This window comes from Gopherus evgoodei, chromosome 10 (genome assembly GCF_007399415.2).
Source record: "Gopherus evgoodei ecotype Sinaloan lineage chromosome 10, rGopEvg1_v1.p, whole genome shotgun sequence".
Classification (NCBI taxonomy): Eukaryota; Metazoa; Chordata; order Testudines; family Testudinidae; genus Gopherus; species Gopherus evgoodei.
Window position 1 is genome coordinate 28,419,157 of NC_044331.1, and position 19,732 is coordinate 28,438,888.

A 19,732-nucleotide genomic window follows, 5' to 3' on the forward strand; every position below is an offset into this window, starting at 1 on the left:
AGAATAGTTACCAACCGGTCTAACCAACATTTTTGTTCTATTGGGTGAAGAGGAGTTGGAGACAGTGAGCTTTGTGTGTAGGAGGGTGGGAATGGGGGCCAGGGATAGGGTTGCAGTGATGGAGGGAGTAGGAAATGAGGACGGGTGATAAGCAGGCCTTTGATTGGTTGTTTGAGAAGATCTGTATTTTGGCTAGTACTTGATCTGGAAAGGAAAGGCAGCATGGAGATTTGGAACTGATAGCAAAGGTCCTTGACCCTGAGGGAAAAGAAATATGGGTGCTGTCAGGGTTGCCACTGTGTGGATTCTGGACAACTTCTGGACCATAAGGTTGCAGAAGTTTGTGGGAGAGCACGGAGTACACCATGACATGGGAATTGTTGCCTACAGGCTGACTGGTTGAAAAGAAGTCGGCTGCACTGGCCATCATTGTTTTGCCTGGTTGGTAGCATCCAAATTGTGCCTTAAGAGGTTATGGTATACTGGACATTGTGATGATTCACTTGGGAGGAAATCATCTGGGCCTTATTCCTGGTATGCGCTTCATACAATGTTTGAGAGCAGATTTGGACTACATTGGACTGTGTCCAGGTGCTGAGAAGTTTGATTTGGCTGAATAATTTGCTACAGTGACAAAATGAAATTTATAAATAACTGTTGGAAAAAAAATTAATTGGGAAAGTGGAAGGTTAATGGCTGACCAAAAATGTTTATTGTATGATACAGAAACATTACAAGCTCTGACACTACACTGGTTTTCAGAGATGGGGAACGTCCACTGGACAGAGGTTAGAGATCTTTCTTTCAAATATAAAACTGTTAGGATTTTGGAACAAAAACCCTGTCTGTGATTTCTCTCACTGGCTGTGCCACAAACTGCACCCTCCAACCATTCTAAAACACGACGAGGAGCACTCTTCTGTTGTAACATAGTTGTCCTTTGCTCCAGGCTCTGTCTGTCAGTTAGGTTATATGGTGGGGGAAGTAATGGCAATAGAAACATTTGTATACCCGGGAAGGAGGACTTCAGGGAGATGTGATCCCTCCTGGCAGCGGGGGGGGGGGGTGCTGGGTACAGTATTGGGGAGGGGGCCAGGTTGAAGGCTTGCACACATTGAATGGGTCAGAAGTGTGGCAAGGAAGGTGTGCCAAAGCCAGGCTGATGGGGTCCAGCTTATGTGTGTGCTCAGTATGCAAATTGAGAGACATGATATGTTCAGCTGCCTAAATTACTACTAGTTCCTACCAAAACTAGAGCTTTTCCTATTAAAAAAACTAGGAAATTCAATGGCAAAAATATACAGTAACACAGGTGAAGTTGCTTGGTGGCCTGTCATCCCCAGCAGAACTCTGAGTTGAGCAAAACTCAAACATCTGAAAAACCAGGAAATGCACAGTTAAAGGTTGCCCATACAGTTCGGTTGCTGAAATGAACAAGCCCTTCATCCGCTTTTACAGCCTACTTAGTGCTCCAAAGTGAGAGTTTGGATGCACCAATGGAAGCTGGGGGTGAGGCTGTTCTAAAAATTAGGTCCATACTTCTATTTTCTTTCAATGAATTTTTAATCTCTCTCTCTTCTTACCTAACAGACAAAAACCTATGTATCTTCTATGACTCACATTCCAAGAAACATTTCATATTAAAAAAAATACCACAATACAAACAACAGTTATGGGAAGGCAGATAAATAACTTCTGCTGATAGTTCATACCGTGTCTTGAACTGTTAGTTACAGAAGATTCAACAAACACTCTGTCTCATAACACAATAATATGTTCCACTAAATTAAAAAGAAGCAATTTCAGAACTGATTAAGAAGGGAATACTTTTTCTCATAACATATAATTAGGACTCTCAGCCATGGGAAATTAAGACCAAGAATTTAGTATGATTTAGAAAGGGATTAGGCATATGGATAACAAGAATATCCAGAATTATTAAGATAAATAACATTTTTGGAAGGGTATTAAATCTCCTCCTTCAGAGTTTAAGCCAATATCTCAGTATTAGCGATCAGGATGGGAACTATGTGAGCAGGCAGATTATCCCACACCTGCCATCGGTGCAGGACGCGGGGGTGGGGGGGGGGAAGAGAGTGCCTTACACCAATACATGTGGTGCTGGCCACAATCAGAGACAGGATTCTGGACTAGCTGGACCTGGAGGCTGATCTGGGCGGGCAAGTCCTATGTTCCTGAATATTTTTATTAAAAGTGTTTTAAAGAGTAGCAGAATCTCACTTTAGTTTAAAGGAGTCTTCTGGCCTCTTTAGCTCCCTTCCCATCCCACAGATACATCAAAAATTGCATCTGATGAAGTGGGTATTCACCCACGAAAGCTCATGCTCCAATACGTCTGTTAGTCTGTAAGGTGCCACAGGAGTCTTTGTTGCTTTTATCAAAACTTACTGTAGCAAATTGGCAGCATGGGCTAGGCCATAAGACTAGATTTTGATCTTGGATATGCCATTGTAACTATGGAGGAACCTTGAGGAAATCAACGGCATTGCTTAGTTACACCAATGTAAATACCACAACCTGCCCCATTGACTACATACTTTTTTTTTTTTTAATGAGAGGAGGGGCCCAATCAGATTGATTGCCTACACTGGGCCAAATTCTAGCCTGTGTAGTGTTCCTGCAGTCCCACGGAAATCAGCAGATCATCAGAGGGTAACAGAGAGCAGAATTTAGCCTGTGATATCTTTTAAAATTCTGATTAATGCAGTCACACCTGAGACTATTGCTAAATTGCCTGTAGGGCCAAATTATGACTCTGGAGGGTCGGGGGCGTACAAAGGGTTTGGGGAATGCAGTGCCAGCACTCAGGTGATATGACGGGACAATGTCTGCTGGATGCTCAGTGGAGCAGCAGGCTAGAAACGTATAGCTTCCTCCAGCACCGGCTGGCTTTGACTTCTGTATGCTTTTGGGCAGGGCATAAGTGATTCACAGCTTGGGCTGGCCATAGCCAAGCCCCTTCCTGGTCCCTAAGTATATGCCTTCTAGGATATGCAATGCCATTTAGCACCGCTAGCTAGCCACCCTTTCTACCACAGCTTTGACAGATGGCTGCTCCTTAGTCTCTAACTTCCTGTCTTTTTCTGCAGTCAGCTGCAGGTGTAGGTATATAATTTCCCAGCTCAGGGAAAGACAATATATCTGCTTTGTACATGTGTTTTCCTGGTTCTTATGTGCTAGATAAGAGGCTTTTCCATCATTCTTTGTCCATGGAGCTGACATGACTCTTTTGTTTTTCTGATAGCTGCTAGTGATTTTGTTTCCTGTCTTTGCCATATGTTTTCTGATTAAACACCTCCCTGCTGTGTGTAACAACTAGATTTCCCCTTCTCCCTTTCAGAAGTTACGTTGTTTGTTTCACTAGTTTTGTATAGAGTCGTTGCATCCAATATGTCAGTTGCAGTCACACTGGGGGAGGGATAGCTCAGTGGTTTGAGCATTGGCCTGCTAAACCCAGGGTTGTGAGTTCAATCCTTAAGGGGGCCATTTGGGGATTGGTCCTGCTTTGAGCAGGGGGTTGGACTAGATAATCTCTTGAGGTCCCTTCCAACTCTGATATTCTAAGCCTTCATGTCTCTTTAAAACTTCTACAGTAGAACCTCAGAGTTATGAATACCTTGGGAATGGAGGGTGTTCATAACTCTGAAATGTTTGTAAGTCTGAACAACAACAGTATGGTTGTTCTGTCACAAGTATACAACTGAATATTGACCCAATACAGCTTTGAAACTTTACTATGCAGAAGAAAAATGCCACTTCCCTTTAATTTTTAAGTAGTTCTACATTTAACACAGTACTATAGTTGCCTTTTTTTGGGTCTCTGTTGTGTGATTGTGTACTTCTGGTTCAAAATGAGGTGTATGGTTGACTGGTCAGTTTGTAACTCTGAGGTTCTACTGTACATCAACCCAAGGCAGACTGTGCAAATTTATCATAGAACAGTAGTGCAAAAATGGTGAACATGATGGTATAGACTGTAACACCCATATTAGTGAGGTGTGCTTATTAATGATATTATCATTTTCCAGCTACAACGTTCTGACTTCAATATTTTCATCATTCCATGTTAATTAAGTCTCAACCACAATTGAGTTTTTTTTTACTCTGTGATAATTTTTTGTTCTGTAGACGTTTACCATCTGCTTTCAGGATACAAAACATATTTTAATATGTAGTCAACTGTGTGAGGGAGTAAGGGAGCAAAAATCCAAATCACCTCAGTGGCACGCTATTGGCAGCTTCACTGCGACTGCTACTGCAGACCTTGGTTCATGCATGTCTCCATTGTGAGTTTGAGTACAGTCCTCATCTCCTTTAGGATACCACCAACTTTCCCTCGTCCCCTAGTCTCCTGGGCAGAGCTGGTATGGAGCCAAGCTCCCTTTCATGCAGCAAGAGTTTTTCTCCTTCACCCGTACTCCAAGGATGGCCATCTGTGGGGCAGGCCTACCGCACAGAGTATGTGTTGCAGTCCCAATATGGAGAGGGTGAATGTAGTAATTCCATTGGCATACCTACTTCCTTTTGCAATGACAAATAGCATATTTATTGTTAAGTCCAACTCTGTCTGCTGTACAGATAGGAGGCCTGTGTTTGAGCAGTGGTAGATCTCGAGTCCTGGTGTTCTATTTTAGCTCCACACACATGCAAACTAAAGTAACCTGGAAAGTTCCTTTCCTTGCTCATCAGTGGCTGCCAGTGAATGCAGCCGATAATTTACATAGTACTTAAAAGTCAGTGTCATTTGAGTATGCTCTTTAGCCATTTGCCTGCAGCCTAGGAGCCCATCACTGGAATGTGCACCACAGTTTTATGCTGCATTAAATTTATTCATATTCTGAGTAGATGCCTCCATGTCAAAACTGCCCTTGTGTTTAAGCCAAGAGCTGTTTCATCTCAATTTATACCAATCAGTATCTGCACCTCTTAAAAAACTCACATTCTTCCGCACCTCAATACGTGAACATATTATTATATCCATAACATGATGATACCTGTGATGAAGTTCTGAAGCTTCATTAGGAAAAACACAGTAGCTAGCTATCTCAATTTGAAGCATTGCCCTTCAAAAAGGAATTACAAATCTAGACTATGGGTAGAATTTTGAAATGTGCCTTAGTCCCATTTCTAAAAAGCAGTAAGAAGTCTAAATCCCACTGATGATTTTCAGTCAGAATTCTGCACTCAAGTCTCTTTTGAAAATGGGATTAAGCACCTAAGTCACTTTGATGCTTTAGAAAATTTTACTCTATGCAAAATTCCCAGAAATCAGGGGGAGAGGGGCAGGCTAAGATCCTCAGGAATAACTGTGTGGTGCATGGTTTAGCCTCAAGGGGGCGATGGGGGGGGTCGGGGGCGGGGCAGAGAGGACTAGAATCTGGCCCAGTAAATTAATATTCCTTTATGTACCTCAATGTCCTCACTCATGTTACACAGCGTTGTTTGTTTTTAACTCTAATTAGTTTGGGCCTCAGCCAGCATCCCTTACTGATGTCAGTGCATTTACTTGCATAAGTAAATAGGAGGTGCAGAACTGGGCCTTTTTTCTTTTAAAGTGAATGAGTTACATCTTCTGCTTTCATTTCTCTGAAAACACATTCTCTAACCCAGTGTTTTCCAAAGCATGGTACGTGTACCCCTGGTGGTACGTGGAAGGGTTTCAAGGGGTTCACCCAGGCCAGCAGCAGGTTGAGTGGGGCCAGTGGCCGGGACCCTGGATGGCAAGGGGCTGGCAGTAAGCTGAGCCGCTCAGCTCGCTGCTGGCCCAGGGTCCCAGCCGCCGGCCCCACTCAGCCCACTGCCAGCCGGGGGTCCCGTTCACCCAGGCCAGTAATGGGCTGAGCCAGGCCAGCGGCCAGGACCCCAGACCAGGGGTTCTGTCCAATGGCTCAGCCTGCTGCCGGCTGGGTGTCCCGTTCACACAGGCCGGCAGCTGGGACCAGGCTGGCAACAGCATGCCAGTAAAAATCGGCTCATGTGCTGACGCAAAGCACGTGTGTGCGTTACTGCAGCTCCGACAATACACTTGCCTTTGCGGCATGTGCAGAAGTCATACTAACAGATAAAAGATAAAAGTGAATAACTACTCATAGTAATCTAAAGATCGTAGTAAGTACATACTTGGTGTGTATTAATATACAAAATTTCTCCTTTTGTTTTTGTTAAACCCATTTAAAATGGATCGCTGGCTAAAAACAGGAAGTTTGAAATGTACAAAAGAAAATTATGAAGGAAATACAAATGTTAGTGATAATTATGCTGAAAAATGCAGTGATATGACTACATCAGACAATTGTGATTAACTTACAGATGGTTCACATGGTTCAAAATTAGTGAACCATATGAACCATCTGTAAGTTTATTGAATGTATCAGCTGCAAAGAAAATTAAAAAAGCCCGCAAATATGTTGAAGAATATCTTAAACTGGAATTTTCGTGGACTGGTGATGAGGTGGAGCCTGTTCCACTATGTGTGATTTCTTACAAGACTTTCACAAATGAAAGTATAAAACCATTCAACCTAAAACGCCATTTCGATAGCAAACAAAGAGTACGAGAGAAAACCTGTAGAATTCTTCAAAAATAGGCGCAAAGGTCTCCAAAAGTCCCTGAAAACAATTCATAATGTGACAGCAGGTGAAAATATGAAAGCTTTGGAAGCTTCATAGAGTGTGGCGTACTTAATTGCAAAGTCCAGAGCTGCTGAAGTGATTGGCGAGACATTAGTAAAACCTGCAGCCAAAGTAATGTGATGATTGGAGACCAGGCTAGCAAAGCTATAGATCGTGTCTCCCTCTCAAATAACACTGTTCATCGTAGAAGTGGCCAAAAACGTAAAGCAGCAATTATTGTCAAGAGTACAAAAGGGTCGCTACTATGCACTGCAAGCGGATGAATCCACTGATGTTGTGAATTTAGCTAATCTTTTGTTGTTTGTCAGATATGAGCTGAATAATGACGTCCACAATGATATTTTGTTCTGCCAACCTATGCTAACACATACAACTGGAGAAGCTATTTTTAAAGTTATTTTTGACTTTATTAAAAACAGTGACTTGGATTGGGGTCATTGTGTTGGAATAAGCATGGATGGCACCAGAGTCATGATTGGTTCAAAGAAAGGAGTTGTTGCACCTATTCAAGCTGTTGCGCCAGAAGCAAAATTGACTCGTTGCATTCACATGGAAGCACTCACCACCCATGCTGACAGATCTAAAGCAAGTACTAGATGAAGCTGTGAAAATAATTTTGTGAAAGGCTGCCCTCTGAACCCCCAGCTGTTTTCTCAGCTTTGTGATGAGATGGGTAGTGATTACACACAAGTCCTATTTCACACTGAAGTGCATTGGCTTTCATGTGGAAAAGTTCTGAATTGCCTGTTTGAGCTGCGAGAAGAACTGCAAGTTTTTTTAGATGAAACCTTTAACCTGCGATACCGTATACACGACTGGAAATGGCTGTGCAAACTAGCATATATTGCAGATATATTTGCTCATTTAAACAATCTCAATTTATCCTTGCAAGGGAAACTCATATCCATATTCCAGACAAAGTGAATGCCATGGTTGCAAAATTGAAACTGTGGCATAAATGTCTTAGTTGTCATGAACTGGATTCCTTTCCATCTTTTCATGACTTAGTAATAAACTCAACTAACGAACTTGATAGTGATGTGTTGCAAACCATGAAGCAGTGTTGGGAAAGCTTGCAGAAAGATCTTCGTAAGTATTTCCCTGAACCAGACGGTACCTTTGAATGGATAAGGAACCCTTTTATCATCAATGTTCAAACATTGCCAAATAGCCTCTCTGCTGCAGAAGAAGAACAGCTCTTGGAGTTGGCTTCAGATAGCTTCCTGAAAACAAAATTTGAGCAAAATACACTGACATCATTTTGGTTGGGGGTTAGCTCTGAATATCCAGCTCTATCGGACAAAGCTGTCAAGTATCTTCTGCCTTTTCCCACCTCGTATTTGTGCGAGATTGGATTCTCTGCACTGGTTGGCATCAAAACAAAAAAATGAAATCGTCTTATTGATATGGAGCCCCATCTTCGTCTTAAGATCACAAACAGTGAGCCAGAAATCCCCACGATAGTGTCTGGTCAAAAGCAGTTCCATCCCTTGCACTCAATAGTTTGGTTTATACTGAAAATTTTTCAGTACCGAAATAGTAAGTATTAAAACTAATGCTTTCTTCACTAGCCTATTTTAATTTCAGAATGATACGAATTCACCATATATTCACTGTTGATTCGCTTCTATTATTTTAATTATTATTAGTACTATTTCTATATGTAACTATTATTTCTATTAAAAGTTTTGTTTCAACTGTATGTAATATAATTTTGTATTTATTTCTAATAAACATTTAATCCAGAATGAAACAAATTAGGAGGGTGTTATAATTTCTTCACCAGAGAAGGGGTACGCCGGTAAGACAAATGTCTCAAAAGGAGTACACAAGCGTTATAAGTTTGGGAAACACTGCTCTAATCAATATCCATGCACATCACAGTTGCAAAATTTAGCTCTGTTCCTGTCTTCAGACTTCATGTTAATTTGTTTCAAAGACACTGACAACTACATTGGTTAATATGTAAACTTTCTGTTCGTAACTTGAAACAATGTAACCACAGTTGGTCAAATTACTCTTGCAGATCTGGCGCTTTTTTCTCTTTTGCAAATTATTCAGAATTAGTTTTTTAAAATATATTAATTACTGGGAAGCATACAGTGGTTTGAGAATATCTAATCAAACACTTCTTGCCTTGTTCCATGACTGCACTGAGTTACAGTATTCAAAAATATATCAACGCAATTACCAATCCTCACTAGAATATCTGACCTAAATTGCAGTACTATCTACAAAATCAATGCTTCGATCTATGGTATATACAAAATAATTCTGTTTTGCCTTTTAGTAGACAGATTGGTTAAAAACAATGCATGCAATAAAAATAGTTTCTTAGTATTGATTGGTGGGTCTGTGTTAGAAAGGTGCATGGCTTCCTCTCACCCTCAGTTTCAATTATGGAGAATTTGCTGTGTTGGAGTCCTTTAGACTCAAACCCTTTCCTAATACTCCCTATCCACCTTAGTCCTCCTTAACATCCCTCAATCCACAGCCCTCCCTAATTCTGCATCTGAACTCACTGACAATGCCTCTTATCCTTCCGGCTCATGAATACTGTACCTTCACCCAAGCTCAGATCCAAAGCCTACTTTGCTGATTCTGTTTTTGAAGTTGAGAAGAATCTAAACTGCTAATAGGCAGGGAGAGCAGAGCCTTATCAAGTTCAAACCATCCTGTAGATAACGTAGGTTTCTTGATCAGCTAAAGCAAAGACTGTGCCATGGACACAGATGACTGAGGGTTCTGTCACCTATTTTCAGTGTCTCGAGAGGGGCTGGCAGCATTTCCTTGTGGCCCAGGCTAATTTCACCTGTTTTCTGGGATTTTCTCAGGTGCAGGTCCATAGATAGGAAACCCTGTACCTAAGCTGTTTACACCAAGCTTCTGGTTTGTAATTGATAGTGGCAAAAATTCTTACCCAAATGGGGTGAATTTGGTTTAAATGAGCAGTGAATGTTACTTAGGCTTAGGGTTACTTACCAGCATAGTACTATGGTACTGCACATATATAGAACAAAAGAATCCCTAGTGGGACACTGGTAATAGGAAAGTCTCACCTCAAACCCTTGTAAGATGTTCCATTCAGGTGGTACTTTTACAGACCTTGTCACTGGAGCATCCCAAACATTTGGAAATATCATGAGCTGAGAGCTGCCTCAGAATCTGGATTGTACAGTAGGTTCCTCACTTCATGATTTTTAAAATGTACCAGTTATACACACATACATAATTTACAAACAAAAAGACATGGCACAAACCAAATACTCATCAGTCCACTTACCTCAAATTCATTTAATAGCCTGAAAAAAGGAGGCGGCCTGGAACCAGCCCAAACAGTCAACAATACGTAGCTATTTCCTGTTATGACTAGCATAAAAATCTTTGTTGATAACATAAATAGAATTAAGGCAGTTAATCCATTAAACTTTTGTCTCAGGAACAAAGAGTGGGGTTTTTTGGTTTTGGTTCATTTTAATATATGTTACGTATAGCAGCTTCTAGCTTGTGTATTTCCTAAGAAAATCATTAGTGACAGAGTCGAAGGCCGAAAGGGAACACTGTGACTATGTAGAGTGACCTTATGTACAAAACAAGCTGTAGAACTTCCTCATATTAGGGCAAACGTATTTGAGATATCTCTTGGCAATAATTTTTTTTTGTACACACACAAATATGCAATTAGGCAACACTTTAAAACAAATGAAAGAAACTAATTCATTCCTAATCTTAATAACAGTTGCATCTATACTGATAATCTAAGGCAGTGGGCTCCCACCTTTTTATGCACAAGATCACTTTTTGAATTTAAGTGCAACCCACTCTCACTTTCACTGGGCTGGGGCAGGGGGTTGGAGTGTGGGCTCTGGGATGCGGGTGAGGGGGTCAGAGTGGGAGGGAGTTTGAGTGCAGGAGGGGGCTCCAGGCTGGGCCACAGTGTTGGGGTGCAGGCTCTGGGAGGGAGCTCAGGGCTGGAGGTTGGGGTGCGGCCTCCTGCTGGGAGGCACTTTCCTCGTGTGGCTCCTGGTCAGCAGCGCAGCAGGGCTAAGGCAGACTTCCTGCCTGCCCCAGCCCAATGCCGCTCCCAGCAGTGGCCATCATGCCCCTGCAGCCCATGGTGCCACATGCTGCCCCTCTCTGCAGGCATTGTCCCCTGCAGCTCCCATTGGCTGCAATTCCCCATTCCTGACCAATGGGAGCTGTGGGGGGTGGTGCTTGCAGGCAGGAGCAGCATGCAGAGGGAGACCCCTGCTTCCCCACTTCCTTGGGGCCTCAGGGGTGTGCTGGCTGTTTCTGGGAGCGGCGCATGGCCAGGGCAGGCAGGGAGCCTGCCTTAGCCCCACTGCGCCACCAGGCTTATAGTGGCAAGAGATCGCAATCGACCGGCAGAAGCTCCAGGATTGACCAGTTGATCGCGATCAACCGGTTGATGACCTCTGATCTAAGGCATTACAAACAGCACTAATAGTAATATTAGTTCACAGCACTACTAGATTAAAAGCTGAAACAATAATAAGGACTGATTTTAGTTTACCAGCCTCCTGATTTGTCAGTTCTGAGTTAATTACTTAGAGTTTGATCTGGTGTCCACAGAGGTGAATGGAAGACGCCTGTTGATGTCAGTGGGGATTGATCAGGCTTTCAGCTATATTAAATAGTCTTTTCACTGAGCAAAAGTAATCTGTGGCTGTATTGGGGGCAGGTAAGGAGGAAAAATTGTTCATAAATTCTCTCAATGTTCATTAACTCCTCTTAATGCTAATGAAAGTTATATGCTGCTGGCAACAAGAGGAGACCAGCTCTCCTTTTAAACTTCCTTTAGGATTTTTGGGAAGGGCTTATTTTGCAAATTGAAACCAATCACGCAATGCCATTGTAGTTAATCTAATCATAGATTATAGACCAGTTAATCAGAGAGTGAACGAATGAGACCATTAACTGCTGATTTACAGCTGTGTTTATCAGGAGTAACTCCAATGAAGTCAGGTACAGGACATTGGGATAAAGTTGGAATTAGAGGAGAAAACAATCAAGAGGTTTTTGGTTTTGCGGGGTGGGGAAATTCACAATTTGTAAGAATACTGCAATTCTTTAAGCCCTCATTGATTCCATCAGCGTGTAATTCAGCTCTTCTTGCCTCCCATTCTAGTGCTGACGAGCGATTTGATGCGACATTTCATGTCAATGTTTTAGTCAATTCTTCAGGACACTGCCAATACCTGCCCCCAGGTAAGAAATAGATTGTTTTCATGTAATAGCTCTTGCCTACTCATATGTGAAGTCATCTCATAGTTTGGGTATAAATGCTTTCATATAAATCCAGATAGTACCTGTTTGCTAGATTTAAAACTATATAAACTACATATATGTACTTACAATTATGCATGTATCATTTAAGAACACATTCTTGCATGGATACCACCATACAAAAATAAATTATCAATTGCAATGATGTAAAGCTTCTGTCATATACCGGTTTAGCCCCATTTCCTATTATCAGTTCATGGTTTCAGAAGTCTGGAATTATGAATAGAAATAAAAATGATATGACCTTTTAACATACAAAGAATATTTTTTCCTAAAGCTGAGGGAATAATTAAACATGAATAATTTATTCCATGAATTTGGCCCCTCTGTTCATGAATTCTTCCTTATAGTAAGTAGTTTATTAATTTCTTGGATGGATTTGCTATTTGAAATGATGCACCAAACACTTTCTCGGAACAGCTTTTGGTCTGTAGTTTATTTCTGAGAATACTTGTATTTCATATTTGAAATTTTGAAATATAGTTATCTGTGTTTGATTGGACACCTGGTGGTGTTTCTGTTCCCTAGAGTATTGTTCTTAGAATCAAGTTTCTTTTGTCTAGCTTAGGGTCATATAGAGTGACCATCCCTGTAGTATCCAAGTGCTTCCCAGGTAAATTAAATCTACTGCGGTCCTTGGTATGGTCCATGAAGTCTCCTACCCTTCTGCTCATAGGAAGCTCCAACTGGTGTTTGATCTTGATCTTGCAAGGTACTGAGTGATGGGTCCTTGATCTGTCATGCTCAACTTTGCCCACCGTTTTATACAATAAACCCCACAAACAACAAAAAGCGGTTAGCCTTCTTGAAAGGAATGAGCCAATGTTATGTATATCTTAAAAGACAGTAAATCATCTTACAGGGCCTCTCATTATATTTAGTAACAGAAATCCCAGCCCAGGCACATCATGAAGAGAATAGTAACACTAGGAAAAGGTATCAGAGAAGTGGCCTATGCAATTCAATGAAAGGAGGATATATAGTCAATATATAGATTCTGCAAATCTATTACTATAGTAAGTTTGAATGCTCTTCCTTTTCACTTCTTGAGGTTTACCGTACGTGTATTAAGTGTGCTTTTATGGTATGTCTACACTGCAAAGAAAAACCTGCTGCTGATTCAGGCTTACATAGCTCAGACTATGGGGCTGTTTCACTGATGAGTATGCTTCTGGGCTTGGGCTGCAGCCCTGCGAGCCCAAGTCGGTTGACATAGGCCAACTGCGGGTTTTTCTTTGCTGTGTAGACATACCCTCAGAGTAAGTACTGGACAGCTGCAGTGTGTAACAGAGATCAGTTACAAAAACAGATGAAACAGTACATGAAGCAAGAATTTCTATTGATTTTTTTGGTTCTTTTTAACCTCTACTGTAGGCATATTCAAGAGCTCGTGCTACATAGATGTGCGCTGGTTTCCGTTTGATGTTCAGAAGTGTAATCTGAAGTTTGGATCTTGGACCTATGGTGGATGGTCCTTGGACTTACAAATGCAAGAAGCAGATATATCTGGATACATTTCAAATGGAGAGTGGGATCTAATAGGTAAGCTCCTTGGACCTGATTTTCATTTACACTCTGTACTTTGGGAATGTAAAGGGGCTTTATAGCGGATGGAAAGGTAGATCAGTATAAAAGGATTTTTGTGTAAATGATGATCAGGCCCCCCGTCTTTTTTTTTCAGATAGTAAAAATGTACACAGCTCAGGTAGCAAGTACCAGTATAAATGCATGCTGATCCATCAGTCCATTTACCTGACAGATCCTTGGCAGACATATGAACCAGCATTCTTTGTAGATATCAGAAAACAGAAGATATATGATAGGATCACCAAGCAGTGGATTGGGATACACTCTGAAGGTCTGAGACAGTGGCATTGGAAATGTGGTAGAAAAAATGATAACAGGTGAAGAACGTATGGAGAAGGTGGAGGCACTGAGAGAACTCTGATCATTGCAAGGTCATTGAAAACGTTTTTGACTCAGAGAGGAGAATTGGAATTAAAGAGGAACATTTTACCTGCTGTGGGACTTCAGAGATGATACTCTAAATGTAACTTCTACATTAACATAGGTTATATGCAGATTAGCTTCTGCTTTTCTCCATGTTTTTTTTTTCTATGCAGGAGTTCCTGGAAAGAAGAGTGAAAGTTATTATGAATGTTGTAAAGAACCTTACCCAGATGTGACATTCACAGTGACTATGAGACGTAGGACTCTATATTATGGACTCAATCTTCTCATTCCTTGCGTGCTGATATCTGCACTTGCCCTATTAGTTTTTCTGCTTCCGGCTGACTCAGGAGAGAAGATCTCACTAGGTAAACACATTACGAAGTATTTTAAAAGTTGGCTCTATAAAAGGCTTCTGATTTCAGTGTAATTAGACAGCGTCAGCATGCTCAGGGGAAAAGTTTGTCTATCTTGCTGCATTTCTATCTAATAAATGTATGTAGGTGTTTTTAAAGCATATCTTACGGTGTGTCTTAGCAAAGATATGAAAGAAAAGGTCATACTACTAGTTAGGGTGGAGCTAGGAGTTACATAAACAACAAAAACACACCAGTAGCATTACAATGTTTAGCTATATAATTCTGTATTACAAATAGGGCTCCTGTTTGACACTTACACCCTGGAGGGGAAAAATAATTTCACCGAATAAAGGTTCTGTTGTAAAGAACATGTATAAGGGCATTTTAGTCTGGCATTATTTTCAGTTTATATTCCTCACTAGTAAGTGATACATTAAGGATCCTTTGCATCCTTTTGAAAAAGTTGGGCTCCTTCCATTTAAATATTTTAGTGGTAAGGCTATCTTCTTTTTGTAAATCTATGGCTAAATGTTGGATTGTGTGGAGTGGATAAACTGGAATCTTCGTAACACATGATAGTTAAGGTATGATGTAACAAATGTATTCATTTCTATTTAATGAAAAGTGTTGTTCAAAAGACAGAATATAAACTGGGCATCTCTGCACAAGTGCCATTTTAATGTTTAGTGTATGTTTCTCTTGGAATTCAGCACAGCTTCCTTAGCCCTTGACTTCTGACTATCCTCTGTATTTTTAGGATGTGCTATCCTGTCCTGCAGTCCCTTTCCAACTGACAGTGGTTCCCTCTGTGCAAATCTAGTCCTGAGATCCCATCAGGACAACAGCTGAGTCATATTCAGAGGAGCAGATCAGTGAGCAACAAAAATCAAAATCCACAAATCAGTATCAGAACTGCTTAGAGCAAGCAACTCTCAGAGATCAACAGCTAATTTCAGAGAGAACATCCATCTCTCTCCCAGGGCAATTTCTGTTTTCTGGGATTAACTACTGTACCTTTTAGCTTCATGTCTTCCAAACTTATTGATCAGCACATCACATACTGTATCAAGTTATTGAAAGCGCAAAACAAAAGACTCCCTCGTGAACTTTTCAAAAGGGGTGATGGAACATAAAACAAGAAGTACTTTAATTTGTCATATTTTATCAGATCCCTTGGACAGTGATGCAAAGCGAACAGTGCTGTATTAGTATAGCAAGGTTCAACAAGGCCAAAAATAAATTATTAGATCCAGCTCCTACATGTGTACAAGTGCACAAAAATTGGGACCTAATCATGAAGGGTTTTGTATTAGATTTATTAAAAGCACAGATTTAGAAAAAAATAAACTAGTTTGGCAAGATTTCTACCCTCTAAAATGGGAATTTTTAAAGTAGTATCAAAAGAGAACAGGATTGAGTAAAATCAGTAAATCAGTGTAAAGGTAGAATTGTGAGAATAAATTTCACACAGCATTTCTTCAAATCTGTTCTTTAGTGGATAGCAATTACTTGATAAGCTGCTGTCCTAATTCTGTACTTCATATTTATCTTTCAGGTATAACAGTTTTATTGTCTCTTACTGTCTTTATGCTACTTGTGGCAGAAATTATGCCAGCAACATCAGATTCTGTGCCGTTAATAGGTAACCTTAACTTATTCTCTCTCTCTCTCTCTCTCTCTCTTTTTTTTAATCAGACAAGCTGGAATTAAATCACTTCAAGGCCAAAACCAAGGCACATTTAGAAAGTGTATGATTTGTGCGCTTACAGCAGTTGAATCAGAGATGTGTAGGTCTGATCCTGCATAGTGCAGAGCAATGATTTCAGTGGGAGTTGAGGCTGCTCAGCACCTCCTTCTCGGGCAAGGGTGGGCAAACTACGGCCCATGGATCTGGCCCCTCAGGGCCATGGATTCAGCCCTCAGTGCTGCCGGCACCACATCCCTGCGGCCCCAGGCGGGGGGAGGAGGGGGCAGAGGCCTCCATGCGTTGCCCTTGCCTCCAGGCACTGCTTCCCATGCAGCTCCCATTGGCCGAAAACAGGAAACCATGGCCAATGGAAGCTTTGGGGGAGGTACCTGGAGGCACGGCAAGGGCAGTGCATGCAGAGGTCTCTGCACGGCCCCCACCCTGGGGCTGCAGCAATTCCGGGAGTGGCACGGGGCCGGAGACAGGGCAGGCGTGCAGGGAGCCCCACCCCCCAACCCCCTGCCCTGAGCCCCCTCATACACCTCGCACCCCTGCTCGGCCCCAATCCCTTGCCCTGAACCCCTTCCTGCACAATACACCCTCTCACACACCCCAACCGCCTGCCCCAGCCCCACCCAGATGTGGCCCTTGGCCCAAAAAGTTTGCCCACCCCTTTTCTGGGGGAATGTATATTGGGAGGAAGATAGGGAGCACACTATGGGGACAATGGGAATGGTTCTGGAACATGTGCTTGGATACACTGTGGGAGGACAACGGCACAGTGGGGGTCACATAGGGACATTTGGGTGAGAAAACACTCATGTGGGCATAGGAGACATTGCAGAGTGGGCAGAATGCCCACAGGGGCTCGCTGAAGTGTTTGGTCTCCCACCCACTCAAGCCTCATAGTAGTTCCCTCTCTTACTACCTTGGCATCCAGTGAAATTTGTCATAAGCAGGGTCCTCTTGTCGGGGGTTGTCTCTGGTCTGCTGGAAGATCTGGAGCATAATAAAGAAAACAAATGGGATGTCGCTGGGGATAATGCCAAAGAATTTCCTTTGGAGTATGCAGTTGTTGCATTTTGGAACACTGTAAGTGAGGACTCTATAAAACAGCAGATTGAAATATACTCTGGAAGGGGGAGGGAATTTTCCATTACAATTCTTCCACCTGGCAATTGATATACAAGCAGAAAACCCCAACCACTCTCTGATATTAACCAACTAACTAATAATGATAACAATAACGAAAGGGGAGATTTTCAAAGGCACTAAAACAAGTCAGGTGCTTATGTTGTATTAAAAACTGTGTTAAAATTACACATTATCACTTTAAGTATGTGTGGTGTTTCCTGATCCTGTTTGCAGGGTAGGGGGCTCTGTAAGGAAGAGTCTGATATGTGTCTTATGCTGTCAGAGCGCTAAGTTCTGCCTCTCTTAGGGAGCAGACTGTTTTGTCGCTCTCTGGTTTTGGTTCTTGGGTGTTAAGTTCTGGATGCTAAGAAATAAAGCAGTGTTATGTTACAACTTTGCAGGAAGAATATTTAATTATATGCTGTGAACATAACAGTTGTCAACTCCCATTGAAAAATCAGTAAGCGACGGGAGCCTGACTACTCTTTCTGCTTTTGAAAAAATCTCTCCCAAATGCATTAAAAAGTAGCTTGTGTAGAATCAAATTTGTTTTCCATTTTAATTGTGTTCCTTCAGATTAGTACCTATTTATGCAGGTGTATGCATTCACACAATAATAGATGTATGAAGCACTGTATATCACTATAATTTTACATATCTTGATTATGTGTTTATTTTTGCAGCTCAGTATTTTGCCAGCACCATGATTATTGTTGGCCTTTCTGTTGTTGTCACTGTTATTGTTCTGCAATATCACCATCATGACCCAGATGGGGGGAAAATGCCAAAGTGGGTAAGGTCTGATTCCAGTTCATTTACATCTAATTATTCATTATATACATTTTCAGATTAGAGATGTGTCCTAGTGGCAGGAAACCCATTACTTCTTGATGTCCTTCCCCCAGGAAGCTTCATAGCTGAGCAAAAATGTCCACATACGTTTCCTGTTGTGGGCCTCTCATTTTTCAGTAAGAGGGAAACGTTGCAAGGACTAAGATAGTCATCTTGTTTCTATCTTAAGAATTTCCTGTGATACAACTAAAACACCTAGAACACGAAGTACTGTGTCCAATAAGAACACATTAATTTCATTACAGTAGCTGCTATAAATTTAAGTATTGTTTACTTATGAACAGCTGCAGCTGTGACCATCTTTTAGAGAGGTATGTTAAGGTGAAAAGTTAGTATCTCTGTCATATTCCACTCTCCCCAAAGTATAATGCCATCTTCATGAACTAGTACCATGAATTATTGTTTTTATGTAAAGCACTATTATAGCATGGCTGAGAACTAGAATCTTGCATAGTAACTGAATATTGACGAGATAATGCTAAGGGTATGTCTAAACCCTAGAGCCCGGGGTCTAGCTCGAGCCCGAAGGTCTACAACCCAATTTTACAAACCCCAGTTAGCTGACACGGGTCAGCTGTGGGTGTTTAATTGCTGTGTGGACATACTCTATGTGTCCTGCATAGGTTGGTATTGCAAAGGGTAAGGTGCATTCTCAATTCCCATATATTTTACCTTGCATCCTGCAGCATCAGGTCAATAGTGAAGGTGGAAAGTACTCTCCTTAGATTTTAGGCAGGAACAAGTGATCACTACTTCATACAGTCCCATACCCACAGTCCCATGCCCCAGTGCTTTACAGACATTAAATATTCCCTGCCCCAAAGAGATTACATTATAGACAGTTAGGTGGTGGCATTGGAAGATTGAAAGAGAACTGGTTAAGTATCAGTCAATGTAGAAACAAAACTGATTATATATAGACCAATGTAGAGTGAGTTAGAAAACCAAATCTTGATGACTGTATTTGCATAAATATTCCTACTGGAATCAGTTGGAATACTCATGTAAAATAAGCAAGACTTGGCACTGAAGACCTGATCAAAAGCCCATTTAAACTCAGTAGGAGTCAATAGGCTTTTGGATCAGGGGGTGGTCTGTTGTTTTAGTTGAATTACATTAGTGGGGGTGGGAAATATGAAGACAAAGGCATGTGAAATCTGTCTTTAGCCAAAACATTTACCCTCAAAATGTCATCAGGAGTATATCTACTCTACATGGCATTCTAAAATCATAACAAATGGACTAAATCCAATATAAATTACATTGCAAGAGTTACATGTGGTTTGAAACAATGAAATGACATTATGACGAGGAAAGAGAAACACTGGAATTACTTTTTGAAATCCTGATTGAGCTGAATTTCGGAAGCCTGAATTTGAACTGAAGCATTCTTTGACTCATCTGTCCTTTTTGTAGGGCTGCTAGAAAACAGCAATGCAAAAAACAATAAAATGAAACCTAGTGATTTGATTTGCAACTGGAATGAAACTAATCTTTTTTACCAAGGACTTTTCTTTTCCATCTGTTCTTTGTGTATTTGCAGATCTGTTTTATACAGTTTGTAACCAGCTGTCATAAAAGGGTTGAGTGTGAGTATAGTAAAAACACTGTAAAATATAGCAATCCAATCCAATTAGTATGGCCTATTTTTAGCAGCTGCCTCCAAAAAGCACTGAAGTATTAGACTGCAATTCTTTCACTCCTATTTCTGTTTGTAACACTTATTTTATTTATTACCTCAAGTATAAAGCAAAACTATTTTGAGTCTCGTTGAAAATAATTGTTTTCTA

General features: G+C 41.2%; 1 protein-coding gene across 5 annotated transcripts in view; it reads left to right on the top strand.

The window, feature by feature from the left end:
* The window catches only part of CHRFAM7A (CHRNA7 (exons 5-10) and FAM7A (exons A-E) fusion), an 88,414-nt gene that overhangs the window by 63,950 nt on the left and 4,732 nt on the right, over nucleotides 1-19,732 (top strand). For all 5 annotated transcript variants that reach the window (XM_030578901.1, XM_030578900.1, XM_030578902.1 and 2 more), the window contains 5 exons: nucleotides 11,803-11,882; nucleotides 13,335-13,502; nucleotides 14,084-14,278; nucleotides 15,825-15,911; nucleotides 17,774-17,883. In XM_030578901.1, the coding sequence (XP_030434761.1) occupies nucleotides 11,803-11,882; nucleotides 13,335-13,502; nucleotides 14,084-14,278; nucleotides 15,825-15,911; nucleotides 17,774-17,883 (640 nt within the window). The remainder of the gene's footprint in view (nucleotides 1-11,802; nucleotides 11,883-13,334; nucleotides 13,503-14,083; nucleotides 14,279-15,824; nucleotides 15,912-17,773; nucleotides 17,884-19,732) is intronic.